The sequence below is a fragment of the Manis pentadactyla genome, chromosome 4 (genome assembly GCF_030020395.1).
Source record: "Manis pentadactyla isolate mManPen7 chromosome 4, mManPen7.hap1, whole genome shotgun sequence".
Taxonomy (NCBI): Eukaryota; Metazoa; Chordata; class Mammalia; order Pholidota; family Manidae; genus Manis; species Manis pentadactyla.
The window spans coordinates 15,995,186-16,014,678 of NC_080022.1; the positions used below are offsets into that span (position 1 = coordinate 15,995,186).

The window sequence follows — 19,493 nt, forward strand, 5'->3', positions numbered from 1 at the left end:
GATAAGAAACCTGTGGCTTAGAAAGGTTAAGCCATGTTCTCAAGGATGCAGAGCTTGGTGACAGAGCCAGTATTTGAACCCAAGTATGACCAGTTCCAGAGCCCACATTCTTTCCTGGAAGAGGTTGACTTGTTCTAATGTGAACTTTCCTTCCCTCACCCCTGTTATCAGCTAGCCATTCAATGCCATCTGTGCTGCCACAGGCTGGAGGGAACCCTGGATCCTGGTGTTGGCTGTCACTTCTCCATCTGCAGTGGATGAGGGCTGTGGCCTTGGACCATGGGAGACCTGGTGTTCTACCACCTGTTCTGGGAATGGGTCCAGTCTGCCCCCCCCACCTGCCTCTGCCCTATATTAGAGTCCCAGGCTAAGCGTATCTTTCTTATCAGCTGAAAACTCACGATGCTCTGGCTGTTGAGTTCCCTCCTACTTGTGGCCCTTGGTAAGCCCGCAGCCTCTGCTGCCCTGGGCCAGGAGCCCTTGAATCTGCCACCCACCCTGGGTCTCGTGGACCCAACACCTGGTTCCATAGGAGGGATCTCAGCTTGTACCTGGGGCCTGATTGTGAAGGCTTTCAACTTGGTGCTGGAGCAGGAGAATGGAGGGGGAAACTGTGGATAGACCAGCTCAGGAGAAAGACTTGGAGACGCCAGGCACTGTGGCAGGGGTCCTCTATGGGGAAGTAAACGAAGTCTAATGGCAAAGAGTTTGGGCTCTGTGGTTAGACTGCTTGGGGTGGAATTTCTGTTCCTCTGCTTAACCCTCACACTCCCCTCTCACACTCCCCCTACCCTGCTCCATATCCTGTGGTCTAGTCTTCTTCTGGTTTCTCTGCCATATTATATTCCAGCTCAGGGCCACCTCCTCTAAGCAGCCCCCCTTGACTGACAGTAATGGTAACATAATATTCATCAAGAGCTTGCTATATGCAAGACAGAATGCTAAGAATTTTTCTTACATGAGTTCATGAGGTAAGTAATATTATTATCCCCATTTTACAGATGGAGAAACTGACCCTCAGAGAAGCAAACTCATGCTAGAATGCTAGAATGAGGGAGCAGAGCTGTACCTCCTTAAGCCCAGGCAGTCTTAGCCCAAAGCTTCCACTCTTCATGACAATAACTGTTAATTTTCAAGGGCTCATTGGGTACCAAACACTGTTCTAAATGCACCAACTCCTTCAATCCTGCCATGGAAGGAGGTCACAGGTTCCTCTCCATCCCTGGACTCCTGGGACCTGGAAATCCCCGCTCTAGAACAAGTGCTCACTATTCACATGTGGCAACTGAGGTCCCTGGAGGGGAAGAGGCTTGCACCTGGCCATGCAGCCGGTTGCTGCACAACTAGGACTGGGACCCCAGCTGCCTCTTTGCTTTTGGGGACCTTCTGGCTGAGTGACAACTCTACTGTTTCCTCCAGCCTCGGGCTGTGGCCGACCTTCTAACAACCCCGCCAGCCGCGTTGTCAATGGTGATGATGCAGTCCCCTACAGCTGGCCCTGGCAGGTAAGACCAATACCAGCTACATTATTTCCCACTATGGGCTCTGCACCTCCTGCTCTGATTGCAAGGCATCCAGTCTTGACTCCATTGCTTCTATTCCAGTATCCACTTCAGCTTCCACAGGCCAGGAAATGCTTGGATAATCCACTTCCAATGGAAGTTTTGTCCATTCACTCTGTAACCCTCACTGGGTTGTTTGCAAGTTGAAAGTGGAATCTGGGGAGAGGGTAATATTTAACCTAAGGGTTGGTGCACTAGTAAAGGAATGCTGAAGTGCAGGCATCGTGTTTAGGGAGGGAGATTTTGGGGCAACTCATTCCTAGACTTCTTGAATTATACAACAGGGCTAGAAGATCTGAAAGCAATAAAAGGGTGAAGGGCTTTACAGAGGTCGGTGGAGGGAGGTGCAGAGCTAGACTAGCTTCACTAACACGGTAGCCACTAGCCACATGTGGCTACTTAAGTTTAAATTTATTTAAATTAAGTAATGCTAAAAATTTAGTTGCTCAATATCAGCTGCATTTCAAATCCTCAATGGTCATATGTGGTTAGTGGCTACCATGTTGGACCACCAAGATACAGAACATGTCCATCATCACAGAGAGTTCTACTGGATGGCACGTCTACAGCAAGGGTCAGCTAACTTGTTCTGTAAAGGACCAGAGAGTAAATATTTTAGACTTTGTTGGCTATATGGTTTCTATTGCAGTGACTTAACTCTGTCATTGTAGCATGAAAGCACCTACAGATGATATGGTTGTGTAGGTTCGGGCACGGCACATTTCTAGAGGGTGCCGTTTTGCATGACTGATGCCCCCTGCAGCTGCACAGTGCACAATCTATACAGCCATGGACAGCAACCCTCACTGTAGAACCCAGACGGCTCAGACTCCTCCCTCCCTTGCCACCAGATCTCCCTGCAGTATGAAAAGGACGGAACCTTCCACCACACCTGTGGTGGCAGCCTCATTGCTCCCGACTGGATCATGACTGCGGGTCACTGCGTCTCGTGAGTTCTCTCACTTGCCCCTGTCCCTGCATGAGTCCCAGCAGGACAGGGAAGTGGCTGACTTGGAAGGGAGGGAGGCCAGTCGGGCTGGGGCTGACCTCACTTCCCCTGGCAGGAGCTCCATGACCTACCAGGTGGTGTTGGGCGAGTATGACCGGGCGGAGAAAGAAGGCCCTGAACAAGTGATCCCCATCAACAATGAGGACCTCTTCGTGCACCCACTATGGAACCCCAAATGTGTGGCCTGTGGGTGAGTGAATTCTCAGGCCTGGGTCCCAGGGGCTCTTGTACTGGTCCTGCATGACCCAAAGCCAATTCTGAGGCGACTCCCAGGGACAAGGGTCTGGGTCCAGCAGCCTGAGCCCAGGTCCCACACACGGAGAGTTGGAGGAAGCAGAGCCTTTCAGGATCATCTACCCCAAACCTCTCTCCCCGTGGAAGGGACAGCTGGTCCTGGGGAGGGATAGGAGCTCAGGCAAGGCCATTTGGCTAGTTGGCTTCAGAACCCAGGACTCTTCTGGCATCCCGTCCCAAATTCAAGGGCTCCTCCATGCAACAGATGTTTATCCCGGGCATCCTGGGTCCCCAGCACCATGGCCTAAGGGAGGAGCGCTGGCCTGAGAGGCAGGCCCACCGCTAAGTCGCTGTGCGGCTTGGGCACGTCACCACCCTTCTCTGGGCTTCAGTTTTACAGTTGTCAAGTGTGACCTTTTGGGCTTCCTGGGTGTTTGTGAAGGTCAAGGAGGCAAATGCTGGGGGAGAACATGAAAGAAGGGCTTCTTAAGCCCCTCAAGCACATGCGAAATTGCATGTCTGGGTGGCTAAACATTTTTCGGGTAAGTGCCTGCAGGGCTGAGGGGCCACGGTGATCAGATTTTGACCTATTCTCACAGGGCTCCTGGGTAAGTGGAGAGAAGAGCAGGCCTAGGGGCAATGACATGGGTGACAAGCCGGCAGAGGGAGACTGAGAGCAGGGGTTCTCAGAGCACGGTCCCCAGACCCGCAGCATCAGCATCTCCTGGGAACTTGTTAGAAATGTGACTTCTCAGGCCCCACCCAGACCCGCTGCTTCAGAAACTCCGGGTGGGACCCAGCCACCTGTGTCTTAACAAACCCTCCAGTGGTTCTGATGCGGCTGTAGTACAAGAACCCCTGGTGTGAAAGCTGAGGACGTTTGTGAAGGCCGAGGATCGACATGGGCTGATGGGGCTGGGAGGGCTTCCTATAGTTTCCCAGCCACAGAATGAGAAGGATTTGGAGGGGAAAGGGGCAGTGGGGGCATCCCAGAGGTGGAACATCTGGAGCAAAGACTGGGAGGTGGGGCTTGGTCTGGCTGGAGGAGCAGGTTCCCCACAACGCCCCCCTCCTCCCCAGCAATGACATCGCCCTCATCAAGCTCTCGCGCAGTGCCCAGCTGGGAGACACCGTGCAGCTCGCCTGCCTCCCTCCTGCGGGCGACATTCTGCCCAATCAGGCACCCTGCTACATCAGCGGCTGGGGCCGGCTCTACAGTAAGTAAGCCGCCAGCCAGCCAAAGGGAGTGTGGGCAGGAAGATGGGGCCTGGGGGCAGGCGACTGAGGGCATTTTCCTCCCATTCCTACTCCAGTGGTATCTTCTCCCCTCGTCCTCTCAAACATGAATGTGTTCCATTGAACATTTGTTTAGTGGCTCCTGTATGCCAAGTGATGGGGACATTATGGTGGACAGAGCAGGCAGGACCACATAACCTCGTGGGAGGAGGGTCCCATCAGACTGGAAGACCTGCCTGTCTCACGCCCCCCACCCCACTCTCGGGTGCCCAGCTCTGACCCCCAGACCCCAGCTCAAGCCCTGCACCCCATGACCCCCAGCTCAGCACTCTCTGTCCCCGCAGCTGGAGGGCCACTCCCGGATAAGCTGCAGCAGGCACTGCTGCCCGTGGTGGACTATGAGCACTGCTCCAAGCTGGACTGGTGGGGCATGTCTGTGAAGAAGACCATGGTGTGCGCCGGTGGGGATACCCGCTCGGGGTGCAATGTGAGTTACCTCTCACCTGCCCAAGGTGGTACTGGGTTATAGCCACTCAGCTCGGCATGCCGGGCTTTGGGGTTCCTTTGCCATCTGCCTGGCAGGTGAGGAGAATCTTACCTGCTTGCCCCATTCAGCTTCCAGTCCAGGCAGGACTTGGAGGAAGTCTGTGTAGTCTGACTACACAGTGTAGTCATTGTAGAATCCAGTGCCTCTGGATTCTAGTCCCAGCTCACAAAATGACTTGACCAGGGGAAAGTCACTGCCCCTCGCTGGTCCTCAGCTTCCCCATCAGCACAGCAAGGGTAATCAACACCATGACATATAAAGTCACCTTCACTTCTGGGGCCCTGAAGTTTAATTAAGCAACACTATTATTGTATCATAAGTATGAATAACAATATTAATAATTAACTGTGGTACCAATAATAATTATCATATTGATTGCTTCCTCTCTACTTGGGATTGTGCTAAGATCATTCATTTATCATCACAAGTTCCTGTAAGACAGATATTCCCCATCACAAATGAGCCAACTGAGGCTCAGAGAGGTCAAGTAAATATGGGGGTTTCTTGAAATCCCCCCAAATGAGAATGCATTCCTTAAACTTCAAGCATGGCTCAGCCTCCCCGCTCTCTCCCATCACCCTAGGGTGACTCTGGAGGACCCCTCAACTGCCCCGCAGCTGATGGCTCCTGGCAGGTCCACGGCGTGACCAGCTTTGTTTCTTCCTTCGGCTGTAACACCCTCAAGAAGCCCACGGTGTTCACTCGAGTCTCAGCCTTCAACGAGTGGATCGAGGAGGTGAGCAGGACAGGGCAAGCAGGGTTCCCCGGTGCTGGCTCTTCTGAGAGGTGCTGGGGGGATGGGTGAGAGCAGAAACCCTGAAGAGGGGCTGAAAGGATTCTAGAAGGTCTGTCTTGGAAGGGCCCTGGGGACATTCCAGAGGGCTTAGGGGATGTTTTCAGCTAGAGTGTGGCCGCAAGGACTTTGATGGCTTCTGGGTGCAGCTTTTAACTACTGTCAAACTTCCCTATTTCAACAAGTGTTTACCAAGTACCTTCTCTGGTCCAGGACTTTTCTTGTCATGGAGGACAGAGTGATGTGTCAAAAGGCTGCCCTGTGGGGGGACATACGATTAAATGAGCAATAATGATGAAATTACTATGATAGGCAAAGCTCAGGCCCCAGGGAGAGTGCAAACCTTATCTGGGAAATGGTCAGGGAGGATTAATACTGTTCATGGTAATGGCAACAGCCACCATTTATAGACACTTAAACGTACGGGCACTATGATGAGCACTTTAGATAATAGTTTAATAAAAAAAAAACCCATGAGGTAAGTACTATGATTACCCCCATTATACAGATAAGGAAACAGGCTCAGAGAGGTCCAGTCACTCTCCCAAGGTCACACAGCTAATGAGTGACACGGCTGGGAGTTGAACCCAGTTCCATATGGCTTCAGAACCTGTGCTAACTAGACTATTCTGGGTTTCCCCCCTCTTTTTCTAGACCATGGCAAGCCACTAGAACCAAGGCCTGGGTGGTAATGCTGATCCACACTTTGTAAAAAATAAAGATCTCAGACAACCCCAACTTGAGTCTTTCTTCCTTCTTTGACTCACCTCTTCCCCTCTGACCCATTCCTAAAATCTTAAATCTGATATGTAGAGATGAGACCATATCCAACCCTGACATATGAGAATTAGAAAAAAGGGGCTAGACAGAAGAAAGAAGTTGCTATTAGGTGACCAACCATCCCAGTTTGCCTGGGATTGCGGGGGTTCCCAGGACATAGGACTTTCAGTGGTAAAATCAGAAGAGTCCTGGGAAGTTGGTCACCCTGTAACAGCCACACACATTGTTGACTTTTCAATGCAGACATAAAAATATGGTATAATCTGCAGAAAAACTCACCTTGCCAGCTCCTTGGAAGGCTCATGGTAGAGTGGGAAGGGCCCATGTAATTCCTATTTCCATTGCTCATTTGGGAAGGAGGGCTGCAGTCGTTTATTCACTCAACAAGCATTCATTCCTTGTTTCAGAAAAGGGCTCAAAGGGGAATGATGACATGGTTTCTGTCCTGAAATGGCTCGGTATTTATATAGAAATGAGCATATCAGAGTCATTCACTGTTGGGCACCTTTTATTGTAGCAAGTTCAGGGTTGGGAGTACAGATGTGAGTAGGACAACTTTGGGGAAAGCCCTTGTTGCCCGGGATGGGGAGCAGACACACACACAGATGCACACTCAATGCCACAAACGAGGTTGGGACCCAGTGAGCTGTTGCTGAGGTCCAGAAGACTGCTGCCATGCAGCCAAAATCAACATAAAAACAAATTAATTCCTTTACTCATGTTCCTTCTGAATACTGTGAAAGGAAACATGGGTCCAGCAAGGACATACATACATAATTTTTAGTATTAAATGTTACCCCATTGTCCCCTCCCTTTGAAAATTATACTTCTCATTTTGAAAAGTTGAAAAGACACAACACGGAAAATAATATAGGAAATACCATGTACCCTCTCTCTGGAGTTAATACTTTCATGTTTTTGCTTCACATTTTCTAAATAATACCAAGAGTTAAGGTGGAGGCCCCTTTGTATTCTTCCCGGAGGTCATCATTATCATCATGGCTGTGGAGCTGGCCACCTAATATTACTGCTTTTCCTTTGGGGCACATAGTAGGATAGGTCTCGCCTGGCTTCTTGAATTTGGTTTGGCCATATCACTTGCTCTGGCCAAGGTGAAGACTTGAGAGACAGGATAAATTGCCAAGCTCTCTTTTGCCTTGCCATGGCAATTGGTGGCTACAGGTCAGCCTGGTCCTGGAGTGAGGAGGTTTGGAGCAGAGCCTCCATGACCCCTGGTGAACATGTACACAAGCAAGCAAGAGACTATGTTGTTGTAAGCCACTAAGATTTTGGGTGTTCGTTATAGCGGCATTGACCTAACCCATCCTGACTGATCAAATGAGTTTGGTGTTGATCTTTTTACTCCATGCTTTATATTTTTATCATGTACATAATATCCATAAGCAACATACTGCATTGTTTTGCTTTTTTAAAACACATGCCTGGCTTCATGCTGTATGGATTATTCTACAATTTGCTACTTTCACCTAACATTATGTTTGTGAGATCTACCCATGTTAATTTATATATCTCTAGTTCATTGCCACTAGTTTTGAAGATTATCCTGTTGCACAACACTAGTTACTTATCCTTTTCCCCCTCTTCACTCTTCATGGACTTCCATAGCAGGGCCACTTTTTTGCAATCACAAATAATGCTTCAATGAATGTCCTTGGACATATCTCCAGGGGCACATGTGCACAGTTTCTCTAGAGTATAGTCCAAGAAATGGAACTGCTGAGTGGGAAGGTGTGCTCATTTTCAGCTTTACATTACCAGTTGCCAAATTGCTCTCCAAAGTGGTTGTATCAGTAATACTTCTTAAAATTATTCCTTTTTCTTTTTCCATCCACTGTCCTCATACATTACAAAAACCCACACTTTTCTCTTAAAACTACTCCTAGAATCTCAACCCTGCCCCACAAAACTCATCTCCACTCATTACCCCCATTCCAGCTCCTACAAAAGCCCGAGAACTGGCCTGGTAAGGCCAGAGTGAGGGCAAGGAAGGAACTGAATCAAGCAGGGCAGAGACCTCTGCATCACAGGGGTGTGGGGGAGGATGGGAGGATTTCTGGAACCAGCATATGTTAATCATTTGTATTGAGTCAGATAGATAGTACTGGGTGACATATGTAATTGTCAGGTGTTCCCGAGGCACAGCAGGGCTGCCAAAGCTGAGTATCTACTTCTTCCCAATGGGTTAGGAAAGGGGCCTCGAACAATTTTCCAAAATACTTTTAAGATAAAGGGCAGTTGGACCTGTAAAATTCCACCCTGTGGTTGGGCTGTGTGTCCTCAGGGGCCCTCTACCCAGGGTCAGGGGGGGAACCTGAGAACTGGTATGATACCCTTTCTCACTCATGGGCAACAGAGAGTTAAGAAATCTTGCCTAAAGTGCTAACATTTTAATCAATAACTCAGTTTTCTTTTTTTTAATCTCCAAGTCTCAACAACTCAAATTCTTTAAAACCAACATTCAATAACAAGTTTTTGAGCAATGTTTAGAGTGTCAATACCAACATTTTTTTGTTTTTGTTTTCTAAGTCATGAAGAGAATCTTTTTGAAAAAACACAAATGTCATATTTCAATTCCTTTAAAAAATTATAAAGGAATCAGTGTTGCAATGCCTTCTTTTTAACAACACAATGTCAATAATGTAGTTCTCACTTAAAAATCACTAATGTGTCGATTCTTTTTTTTTTATCTTAAAAGAGTCAACAATTCCATTCTCTTTTCCATTTTTCAGAACATTAATACTGGCTACATTTTAGAAGCTTCCACTTTGGGAAAGATTTTTAAAAGTCTTCCACAGTCCCACCTCTTTTACACAACTGCTGCTGTTGTGTTGCTTTGCTTCCTTCCATTTCTTTTTCTTTGTATTTAGAAAAGCTATCAACAGATTCAATGGACGTGGACTGAGCAACTACTGGTATTCTCTGCCAGGCATGGGCAGAGTAAAATAACCTGTAGTCTGGCTGGGACGATGACAGGTACATCCAAGGATAGAGGGATAGAGGCTTGACTCAGTGTTCTAATGGAAGCCCAGAGAGATGTGGGCCCCAGGATGGAGGGGGTACTATTAGGATGGGAAGACTGGAGGATCTAGAGGGCTTTCACCTCCAGATGTTCAATACATCAAGGGATTCCTGTCAAATATGAATCTGTCAAACCTTTTCTTTTTTGTCAATAAACATTAAAGACATAATGCTGAATGCATGTTCTTCTTTCTAAACACAATAGTATACACAGCAGTAATAATGTTATATAGCAGTAATAGTATAACTCCTTTCCTGTTCCTGGACCAGTTTCAATGTGTGTGTGTGTGCAGGTGTTTGTGTGTATGTGTGCGTGTGAGGGGGGGAGGGGGAGTTGGGGGGGTCTTCCCCCACACAACACCAAGCAGTTCTGGAACACCAGCAGGGTGTCCAAGAACTCAATTCTGACACTGTCTGCCTAGAGACAGTACTAGATTCCCGTTAAGGGCTCCGTCCTGGAAGACTGTCTCCCACCCCGCCACCCCCCAACTCCAGACTCTGGTCACAAGCCCCAGGCAGTTACCTGTGTTTCTGAGCAAATACCTACAGATAGGAGGTTCCAACAACCTCCCTGCCTTAGGTTTCCATTAATTTGCTAGAGCAGCTCATAGAACTCAGGAAAACACATTTACCAGTTCAGTAAAGGATACCATAAAAGATACAAGTTAACAGGCAGATGAAGTGATACACAGCAAAGTCTCAAATAAAGAAGCTTCAGGCCTGGCTTGGTAGCATATGCACACGTCCTGGTTCCCCAAGCACAGGAGGTCTCTTTGAAAGAAAAGCAGGAATCAAAGGACCTACACTTTTCTCGGGGGTTTTTTGTGAGGGTTTTATTGCAGAGTTATGACTGACTAAATCATTGCCCATTGGTTGATTCAACCTCCAGCCCCTGGGCTTGGGTGGGGTCCAAAAGTCTCTCATTAACATGACAAGATACCCCGTTCACCTTTAAGGCTCTGCCATGTTTTCAGGAACTGTGGATGAAGACCATAGATACTTGGGAAATATGTATTTCTTATAACTCATTATATTGCTTGGAGGACCTGCTGTTTGAAACTGTGTCAGTGCAATGGAACATTCCCCTCTTGTCTAGTGGGTCAGAGCCAAATTTGACACAAAGAAACAGTTTGGAGTATCAACCCAGGTGTAGAGCTTCAGATAATGTTTTTTTTGACTATATTTATCTTAAATTTGTGGTCTCCAAGGAGACAGGACTGTTGAGTTCACTTCTCAGCCCAAGCCTGATATTAAGCCCATTGCATATAGCCAGGTTTGCTCAGAGCCTATCAACACCGATTCACTTCAGTTTCACCTAAGTTCCACTCTTCCCCCAAATGTTATTATACCCCTATTTCTTCCTTTATCTATTGAGACACCCATGGTTTCTCTGTGTGCTTACTATATCAAGTCAATAAACCTGGCTTTGTGAAAGTACACCTATATCCCTGGTGGTGTTTATGAGATTGGCTTTAGCATAAAATTCAAGCCTTCTCTGTTCACTCATTCACTGAGATGTTAACCAGCCTATGCTCTGTTTTAGGTGTTGGAGACATGACGACAGGACGGTCATGGTCCTTGGCCTATGGATCTAGTTGGACTCAGTCTAGTCCAATCCTCTCATCTTACAGATGGGGAAACCAAGGCTGAGAAGAGGTGAAAGCTGGAAACTGTTGTAGCTGTGAGTGGGGGAAGGATGCACAGTTGCTGGGGAAAGTAAGGGTAGGGCCATAGCAGGGAGTACTGGTCCTCCACGACCACCTGGAGTACCTGGTCATCTGGTAGTTTACTGGCCAGCAGTGGTAGTGTAGACAAAAGGCGCATCCTCCCTTCCATAGGGACATTGGCTCTGGGATGATAACCCAGCAGGGAGCTTTGGGGTGCCCCTCTTAATTCCTGTCCCCCTTGGATAGGCCAGTTGCAAGGAGAGGTGGGTTGAGCCACCTGAGTCCCTCTCGCATAGACACAAGTTCCTTTTCATTCAGGGTGAAGAGCTAGGTGGGAAGGCTTCCTTGGTTAGCATCACCTTGCTATTTAACTTGTGTGTGCCCTTACTCAAACTGGCTGAGCATGACTTCAGAACCTCAATTCTTAACCATCAGCACTTGGAAAGCCTTGGAGAAGAGGCACATGGGGCTAAGACTGAGCCTCCTATACATATGGGGTCACCCTCTGGACAGACTGTCAACCCCGCATAGGCACAAGCCCACTTTTGTCTGGGTACACTGAGGCAGGGGTTCTTAATAGACTGCGTCCACTGCCTCATGATTCCACGGGGCGCCTTAGAGGACCAGTCTCCCAAGAGCAACCACCCAGCCTTCTATTTTGGTTTCTTCGGGTGGTGAAAAGGCTCAAGGGTGTAACCTCAGGGTGGGGCGCTGACTCAGCTGTTGTCGGGGGGCTCCTGGTGTCTCAATTCCCGCTTCATCCTCTTTTCACTTTGCAGTTAGGTACACTGCGGCTCAGAAAGACAAAGAATTTCCCCGAAGTGGAAAAGCTGCCTAGGCGGAACCAAAGCTCCGCACGGCCGGAAGGACTGAGGACACCCGCCGGCCAAAAGCCCACCACGAGTTAACACCATGAAGTTGCAGAGCACCGCCGACGCCTAGAGAAACGCAGCCCTTCTAACCGGTCGCTCCCTCCACTTTCAACTTCCGGGTGGGGACAGACTTCCGGTTCCGGCGGCGGCTTGGGGGCAGGGGTGCTACAAACCTCAGCGCGGGGGTGTGGTTTCCGTTTCTCCGAGTTGGTTTTGGTGTGTCGAGTCTTATCGGGAGCTGCCCCCGCCCCTGGCCCCCGACGTGGCACCTGCGCAGGTGAACGCTCCAGTTCCCTCCCACTGCGCTCTCCCTGCCCGTGCTTGGTCTGTCGGAGCGGAGGCCCTGGTGGCGCCCTAGGAGCCGGGTGGCCCTGCATTTGGCGCCTGCGGGCTGTTCCGGCTGGCGCGGCCTCGCTTTAGCGAGGAGGAGGAGGAGGAGGAGGAGGCGGTCCCGGTCGGGCGCCCCGGAAACGCATTTTCGGGCCAGACCTAGAATCTTTGAGCCGCGCCCATGTGGTGGGAGGAGTCGGGCTCAGCTTCCCAGGCTTAGACCCCGGGGATTGCTTTACTCGGCCGTGTGGTCTCGCCACCTCCTGGCCTGTGGTGATCTTGGGCAAGTCCCGTCTGACCGAGACGCAGTTCGCTTATCTGTGAGTGGAAATAACAGTAGTTGTCCCAGTGGGTTATCGGGAGGATTGGATGAAGGAAAGCTGCGAAGTGCCTGGCCTGTAAAATTCAACAAATTAACTAGTGGATGCTGCTTCTGCTAATAGAGACAGCTGGGGCAGTTGTGGAGTTATATCAAGAATTTAACTTGGGATCACATGGAAGAGAATGTAAAATGCTCGACACAATGTCAGGTAGGAAATAAGTGCTCAGTAAACTGCAATTATTAACTGATGAGGTAAGCTATTGTGTCTGGCCGGTGGTCTTCTAAAAATCACAGAATTTATAAGGGGTAAATCGTGGAGCTGGTCTACTTTCAGAGCCAACCTTGAGAACTGGCCTACTGACAGTTCAGACAGACAGAAGCGAGGGTTGTAAAGACTTTAGTGCTGGGAGCTTGAAGAATTAATAAAAGCGTGTTTTCCTAAGTGGGTTGAGGGTTTTTCTGTCAGAAAGGTTTTTGGACAAGAGGGGAATGCCCGAGAAGTTTGCGCCCCCTTGAGTTGTTAGGAAAGTGGTACATGGTTATAGTTAAAGACAAAGCAACACAGAAATATAGGAGATGAAAAATGTTTCCCACTTCTACTCTTCCTACCTCTCAGAAGTAAATACCATTAATTTCTTTGATAACCTTCCAGGTATTTGTGAATAGAACAGGTCTTGAATGCTTATGTGTATGTATTTTTAATTTCCTCAGATGGAGCTATGTATATTGATCTGCACCACAGGTCATGTGGTGATGAATTAGGGACATCCTTAGATATCAGCACCCACTGACTTCATTCTTTACAAGGCTGCACAGTGTTCCCCTGAATGGCGGACAGTACTTTAATTTCCATCTTGATGGTCACTTAGGTTGTTGCAAAGATTTTTCTTGGGAAATGTGTCATTAATCTTTCCTTGACAAAGTATTTCCTTTTTATCCAAAGCACTCCTAAGTTAATGGGAATATTTTTAGTCCTTCACACTCCAGATTAGTAACAGCTTTTGGGGATGAGCACACTGTTGACTGAGCAAAAACCCAGACAACATGAGAATTGCTGTACGCCAAGAATATCCAAGCTACAGGGTAGAATCAGTTCAAGGCTGCTAGGAAATGGGTCAGTGAAACTTTAGAGAAGAGGTGACAAGGAGCCTAGAACAAGTTAATGCAGAGCAGTTAGTCAGTACTGGTGATGGCTGGCCGCTGTCAGTTGTTACCCGGGAAAGAGATTTGAGAGAGTATCTGAGCCAGGAGGGATTAAAAATGTCAACACTTCTGCTGTGTATACCGAGGAGGGGTTAGTTCTCGGGGAAGGGGGTCATTAATGAAAAAAGCTGATCCTTGAAAATTGACTACATCATAGTGGTTATATTTGATGGGACATACCCTGATGTGAAAACTAATTTTCTTAGTGTTATACTGTCATTTGAAGTTTTTCCTTTTTTAAGTAAATTAGCACAGGGTATGGTTTTCCTGTAAATAACCCTTTTGGACAGGGCCCCTAACCCGAATGAAGCAAAGCCTTTTTTTTTCCGGCATTTTACAGGTATTTGACCTGCCTACTCCCTACCTGCCCCTTCCCCCCCACTTCTTCCCAATAAAGCTTGTTCGCTAATCTTGGAGCTGTCAAGCTTCCAAGGAATTGGAAGTCTGTGCTACTAGGATTCTGACAAGTTCAATTTTCCAAACACTGGAGGAACTTAGGATCTTGATCTTAACATAGAGGCTTTTCTTTTCTTTCTCTTTTTTCCTCCCCTGACCCCTTGTACTGGTAACACTTGGTATTCTTTCATCATCATGAAAGAGATGGGGGGAGGTAGAAAACACAGGAGAGTAGATGTAAATGAGCATACCTGTGGATAAAATGAAAGTTCCTGTGGCCTGGATTCTCACCTGGCCCTGGTTAACTAGCTCACTGCACACCTGTGGGCAATACATGGCTGTTGAGTCTATATAAAGAGCTCCCTCCAGTCCTCTGCGGGTAATATGGTGGCAGGGCGGCAGGACTGCAAGGCTGTAGGAGAGCCGAGCAGAGGACAGAGGTCTGGAGGATGGCTGTGTGGGATGATTGTGTGGACAGGGGGGCCCAGAGGTAGAGACTGGCTTGCTGCCTGCAGACTCGCTCTGAGTGAATGGGATTCTAGTGACTGACCTGCCACCTGGAAATAAACTTGGGTATAACCCTTTCACCCCAAGAACGTTTTGCTGTCAATTTCTTTGGTCACACTGAATCCATAGTGAACTCGGCTGGGGCTGAAACCCATTGGCAAGGCAATTGGCATAGTCGGCAGGATTCATTGTTGACCAAGGAAAAAGGCTGCCCTTATGGGAGGGGCACTTCAGCGGGCTGCCCCTGTGAATGGGGAGACAGTGGATTGTCCCCCAATGGATATGTGGTCTGAGGTGGCTTGTCTCCTAAAGGACTGGGCCCCACGCCAGGACTGGAAGCAAGTGGAGGTGACACCTGAGGCAGTAGGGGTGGCTCTTGGTATAGGAAGCAGATCCTTTGAGAAGCAGAGTGCCCGTGAAGCAGTGGGGACTGTGGGTTGGCTGCTTCTCACAGTATTAAAAAAGTCTACAGAGACCCAAGAAATGGTGGCACGAGAACACTAGCTGCAAACTTCTGTGGATTCCCTGAGGAAGGAGATGGCATTGATGAGGGAGGAGGCAGCACGAGAGCGCTGGCAGCAAGGTGCCATTGGAGATGAGACAGCAGCACTGCCAGGTGTTCTGAAGGAGGAAGAGGCCGTCAAGGAAAAAGATGAACTCCTGAGGGAAGCACAGGTGGAGGTGGCACAAGAATGTCAGCTGCGAAGCATTGAGCTGAAGGTAAGAGAGCTTCTGAAGACCGAGCTGGCATTGTTGCGAGGCACTGCAGCACAGGAGGCACTTGGAGTGGAGAGAAAGGTGCCATCTGTCCCAGAAATGGAGCTGCTGGGGAAGGATGAAGGCACTGGCCCCTCCCGTACTCAAAGCACGCCCAGTGGTTGTAAAGAAAATAAAGACCCAGCAGCTAAAAGTTCCCCAAGGAGAAGAGCAGCCCCCTCCCCAGCTTGTGGAGCACTCTATGCTCCGCCCCTATACTCAGGCTGAGCCGGGGGCTGTGGGACTTAGGGGTGGATGGAATTGTTCTGTCAGGATCAGAGACGGGAAAGCTGTCTTCCTTGACAGTGCAGCCTGCCTTGAGGCAGTGATTACAAAATGTGAGGTGACATGTACAGTAGCTGAAGCAACGAGAACCCGGAAAGAAATAAGACCTGTTACTCACAGGAGGAATTTGAGGGGCCTTGTGAGGGTTACAAGGACCCAGATGTGGGTTGATTTGATACGGGCAGGAGTAGATGGAAGGAAATTAGACAGGAAGCCAAATAGGATCTTACTGGAGCTATGGCAACAACTGAAACCAGAGCAGCAGTTCCAGCCATTAAGACCAAAGAGGTAGAGGTCAGAGACAGAGCCACGAGTCTGGCCTGTGTGTTTGCAAGACTTTTTGCTGGAGAGGCTGGAGAACAATGTTTAAGCTTTCTTGCACAGGGACCATTGCAGAGGACTGAGGGCACATAGATTGAGAGGAGAGAATTCTGGAGGGGTGGAGTGTGGTTAAAATGAGAGTTCCTGTGGCCAGAATTCTCACCTGGCCCTGGTTGACTAGCTCACTGCACACCTGTGGGCAATACATGGCTGTTGAGTCTATATAAACAGCTCTGCCCAGTGCTCTGTGCAACATGGTGGCAGGGCTGCAAGGCTGCAGGAGAGCAGAGCAGAGGACAGAGACCCAGAGGACGCCTGTGTGGGATGGCTGTGTGGAACGACTGTGCAGAGAGGCTCAGAGGACAGCTGTGCGGACAGAGGGGCCCAGAGGCAGAGACTGGCTTGCTGCCTGCAGACTCACTCTGAGTGAATGGGATTCTAGTGACCTGCCACCTGGAAATAAACTTGGGTATAACCTTTTCACCCCAAGAACGTTTTTGCTGTCAATTTCTGTGGTCACTCTGAATCCATAGTGAACTTGCCCCGGGCTGAAACCCATTGGCAAGACAATACCTCTTTCTCTTCTACAGTAGTACCACTTCATAACTTGATTTTGGACATAGCAGGGCAGGTGCTCCATAAAAACAGTTGGAGCAAACAAACACACATGAATTTAAAGATATCCACCTGCCCCCATCATGTGTTTTTTTTTTTTTTTTTAACATGTAAAATACCTTGTAATGGGGTCGGGTCAGGGCTGGGGGAGGGGGAGGTGGCATGAATGAAAGATTCTTTAGCTTACAAGGCCAGCATTCTTTATTCTTTATGCTTTGAGAATCTACCTTTTTTCATTGACAGATTTTCTCCATTGTGTCAGTTGAACCAACAAGAGGAAGCAAAAATAAAATTTGGATATCTTTATTAAGAAACTCTGTTAAGGTTGGGAAACTGGTGGAACCTGGGTCTGGACCAGATCCATGGGATCACGGTGGTGGTAAACCACCTTTTTGGTCTGTTTTTGCTGACCCTGACCTTTTTTTGTGTGCCTAGGAGTCTGAGACATCTTTTTCCAGAGCCCCGGAATGGAGAGTGAAGGGTATCCAGACATGCAAAGAAATAAAGTCCAGAATGATCAAATAAGGTCACCTGCAAATGAGATGATGGCTGACAAACCAGAAGTCATCCTAATAGCAACTCCCCAGGTCCAGGTTCCACAGGAGCCTTCTGAGCTTCCATCCGAGAACCTTGATGAAGACCTTCTCAAAGACTTGAGACCATGCTGTGAAGGAATCCTCCCAACTCTGCAGTTTCCAGGCAGAGATTTAGGAAGTTCCGCTACGAGGATGTGGCTGGGCCCAGGGATGTCCTCAGACATCTGCAGGAGCTTGCTGGACAGTGACTGAGACCTGACATTCACACAAAGGAGCAAATTGTGGAAATGCTGATACAGGAGCAATTCCAGGTGGTTCTGCCTGAGGAACTCAGAGCTCAGGCACAGAGATGTCAGCCCGGGGTCAGAATCACTGGTTAAGTCCCGCTTCTCACTCACCCCAGATATGAGAAGTAACCCAAGGTTCTCTTTGTTGAAAGAGCCAACTGCAGTCATGGAAAATCTGAACCTTAGTTTTCTTTGAGCTGCCTTTGACTAGTTTTAATAATAATCAGTCAAAACCATGTCTGGACCTCTTTTTGGCTGAGACAGCTCTGTTTCCTGGGACTGTGAACTCCAGGAATTTTTCTGCCCTCTTGTGGAGACAATCAGCTTACTGCTTATCTTTGCGCTGCTGAATGCCTCCTTTTCTGCACTTTGTGACATGATTTAATATATTTTTATGTATCCAAAGGTAATTGCTTTACCTCTCAGAATTCTTGATTCTCCCTGTGGTGGCATGAATGGAAGCTTCTGTAACCCCACCACTAACTCATTTGAGATGTTCTTAAAATATTAAAGAAGTTTGGTCCTTAATAAAAATGTCCTTGTTGTGATTTGCCAGTTCAGCTCTTAGTAGTCAGCAAATGAGAAAGGTGAGATAATTATCAGTAGATGTGAGTTGGTGATAAGAACTATGACTTGCTTTCACTGAGCTGGGAAATAGGAAGAGGCCTGGCCTAAGTTTTCAGTCAAAATTTATGTTGCACAGAACTTAGAGAGGGATATAACATTGTCATTAGAGGTAAGTGACTCATGCAGAGCTGTTCGATATGCCATTTTTCCCGTTTCCATCACCTTTGTTCCATGGCTTTTTTTCCTGCAAGAGAACTTGTTCTGTTCTGCTCTTCCTGAAGCAGAGGTCATCCTGGCTTTCTGTGTGTGGAGACCTACACATTCATTGACAGTTGAGCAAGAACAGTAGCTGTGGTTGTGTCCAGCAGAGAGTAAATCAGCAGCTGCTTTCCCAACGTGATCCAGTCTTGAGGAACCTCCTGCCTCTGTGGCCTGGCTCTTGGATTTGTAAATCTGTTCCTGTAACAAACGTGGTACCAATTCAGAAACTGATCTTTTCAGGTGGGGCTGGTTAGCTTCACGCTGAAACTCATACTTATTCTGATGTTCGTTTAGTACTCCTGTGCCTTAGGAACTGTTCTAGATGCTAGAATACAAATATAAGTCTTAAGGAAATACAGTTTTTGAGGAAAGGAAGACATCAAAATACGTTGTTAGGAATGCTAGAGTGAAACTAGTCTTTTGGTATCTGGTTTTGAGATAGCAGTAAGAAAACACGTTCCTTTTTAAAAAAATATGTTAAAAGCAGAGAAGAGAGGGAAGAGCCAAGTTAGGGAAGTAAGGTCTTAAAAGTGACCTTGGGTGAAAGCCTGGGAATGCAGAGGCATATAGTGTTTGGGAATAGTATTCCTACAGAGAAGCAAACAGCCTTTTACTATCTTTCAACTCAATTCTAAGTAAAATTTAACATTGGCAAAGGAGTTAGTAACCCTGAAAGGATCATAGTCTCTCCAGTTCATCAGTTTGTTCAGAGCATTCTGAAGGTATTTGTTTACATGGATCAGGAACTGGTGTTAAGGAATTTCCTAGCCTGTACCAGTTTCTCAGCTGCTTTGATGATCTGTAGCTTGCAAGTAAGGGATCCAAGTTTCCAGGTGGACCAAGAAGTAAATCACCTTAGGGCAAGACAGCTGAGGTTTCCTGAATTGAGTGAACTAAGCACATACTTTTCTCAACCTTGGTACTTCAGGGCCAGATAGTTCCTTTTTATGGGGGCTTGTCCTATGTATTACAGGATGTTTGGTGGTAACCCAAGCCTCTATTTACAAGATGCCAGTAGCCCCCCTACCTAGATGTGACAACCAAAAATGTCTCCAGACATTGTCAAATGTCCCCATGGGGCAAATTCACCTCTGATTGAGAACTACTGATAAAAAAGGGAAGGTCATCACAGACGTGCCACATTACTCTCCCACTGGTCTTTCCAGCTTATTCTTGAATGAAGGCTGTAAGAAGAGTGGCATAAATTGGGCTTCATATTCCTGTGTTTGGATGATACCACCTACTCTGGCAAATCTTAAGCTCTTTGGTATGAAGAGTGATAGTATACCTCCAACCTTTAGAATGTTTTATTGGGATGATTTACTATGTGTTAGGATCTGAAGTAGATGCATTCATGTTTCATTTAGT

General features: G+C 47.8%; 1 protein-coding gene and 1 long non-coding RNA gene across 4 annotated transcripts; both read left to right on the forward strand.

Moving 5' to 3' along the window:
- The first annotated feature begins 402 nt into the window (after positions 1-402).
- LOC118926989 (proproteinase E) lies at positions 403-6,119 on the forward strand. The gene is made up of 8 exons (XM_036914617.2): positions 403-442; positions 1,420-1,505; positions 2,414-2,511; positions 2,627-2,761; positions 3,886-4,022; positions 4,386-4,528; positions 5,172-5,324; positions 6,036-6,119. The coding sequence occupies exons 1-8, from the start codon at positions 403-405 to the stop codon at positions 6,051-6,053; spliced, it is 810 nt and encodes a 269-aa protein (XP_036770512.1). The 3' UTR covers positions 6,054-6,119.
- A 5,903-nt stretch (positions 6,120-12,022) lies between these two features.
- On the forward strand, positions 12,023-17,831 carry LOC118926990 (uncharacterized). 3 transcript variants are annotated; one of them, XR_008996915.1, is made up of 3 exons: positions 12,023-12,389; positions 14,963-15,217; positions 16,910-17,831. It is a non-coding gene; the product is annotated as an uncharacterized LOC118926990 (long non-coding RNA). The 3 variants fall into 3 exon arrangements; XR_008996916.1 differs by lacking the exon at positions 12,023-12,389 and adding an exon at positions 12,606-13,009; XR_005030676.2 differs by lacking the exon at positions 12,023-12,389 and having other exon boundaries at positions 12,606-15,217.
- Positions 17,832-19,493: the final 1,662 nt, after the last annotated feature.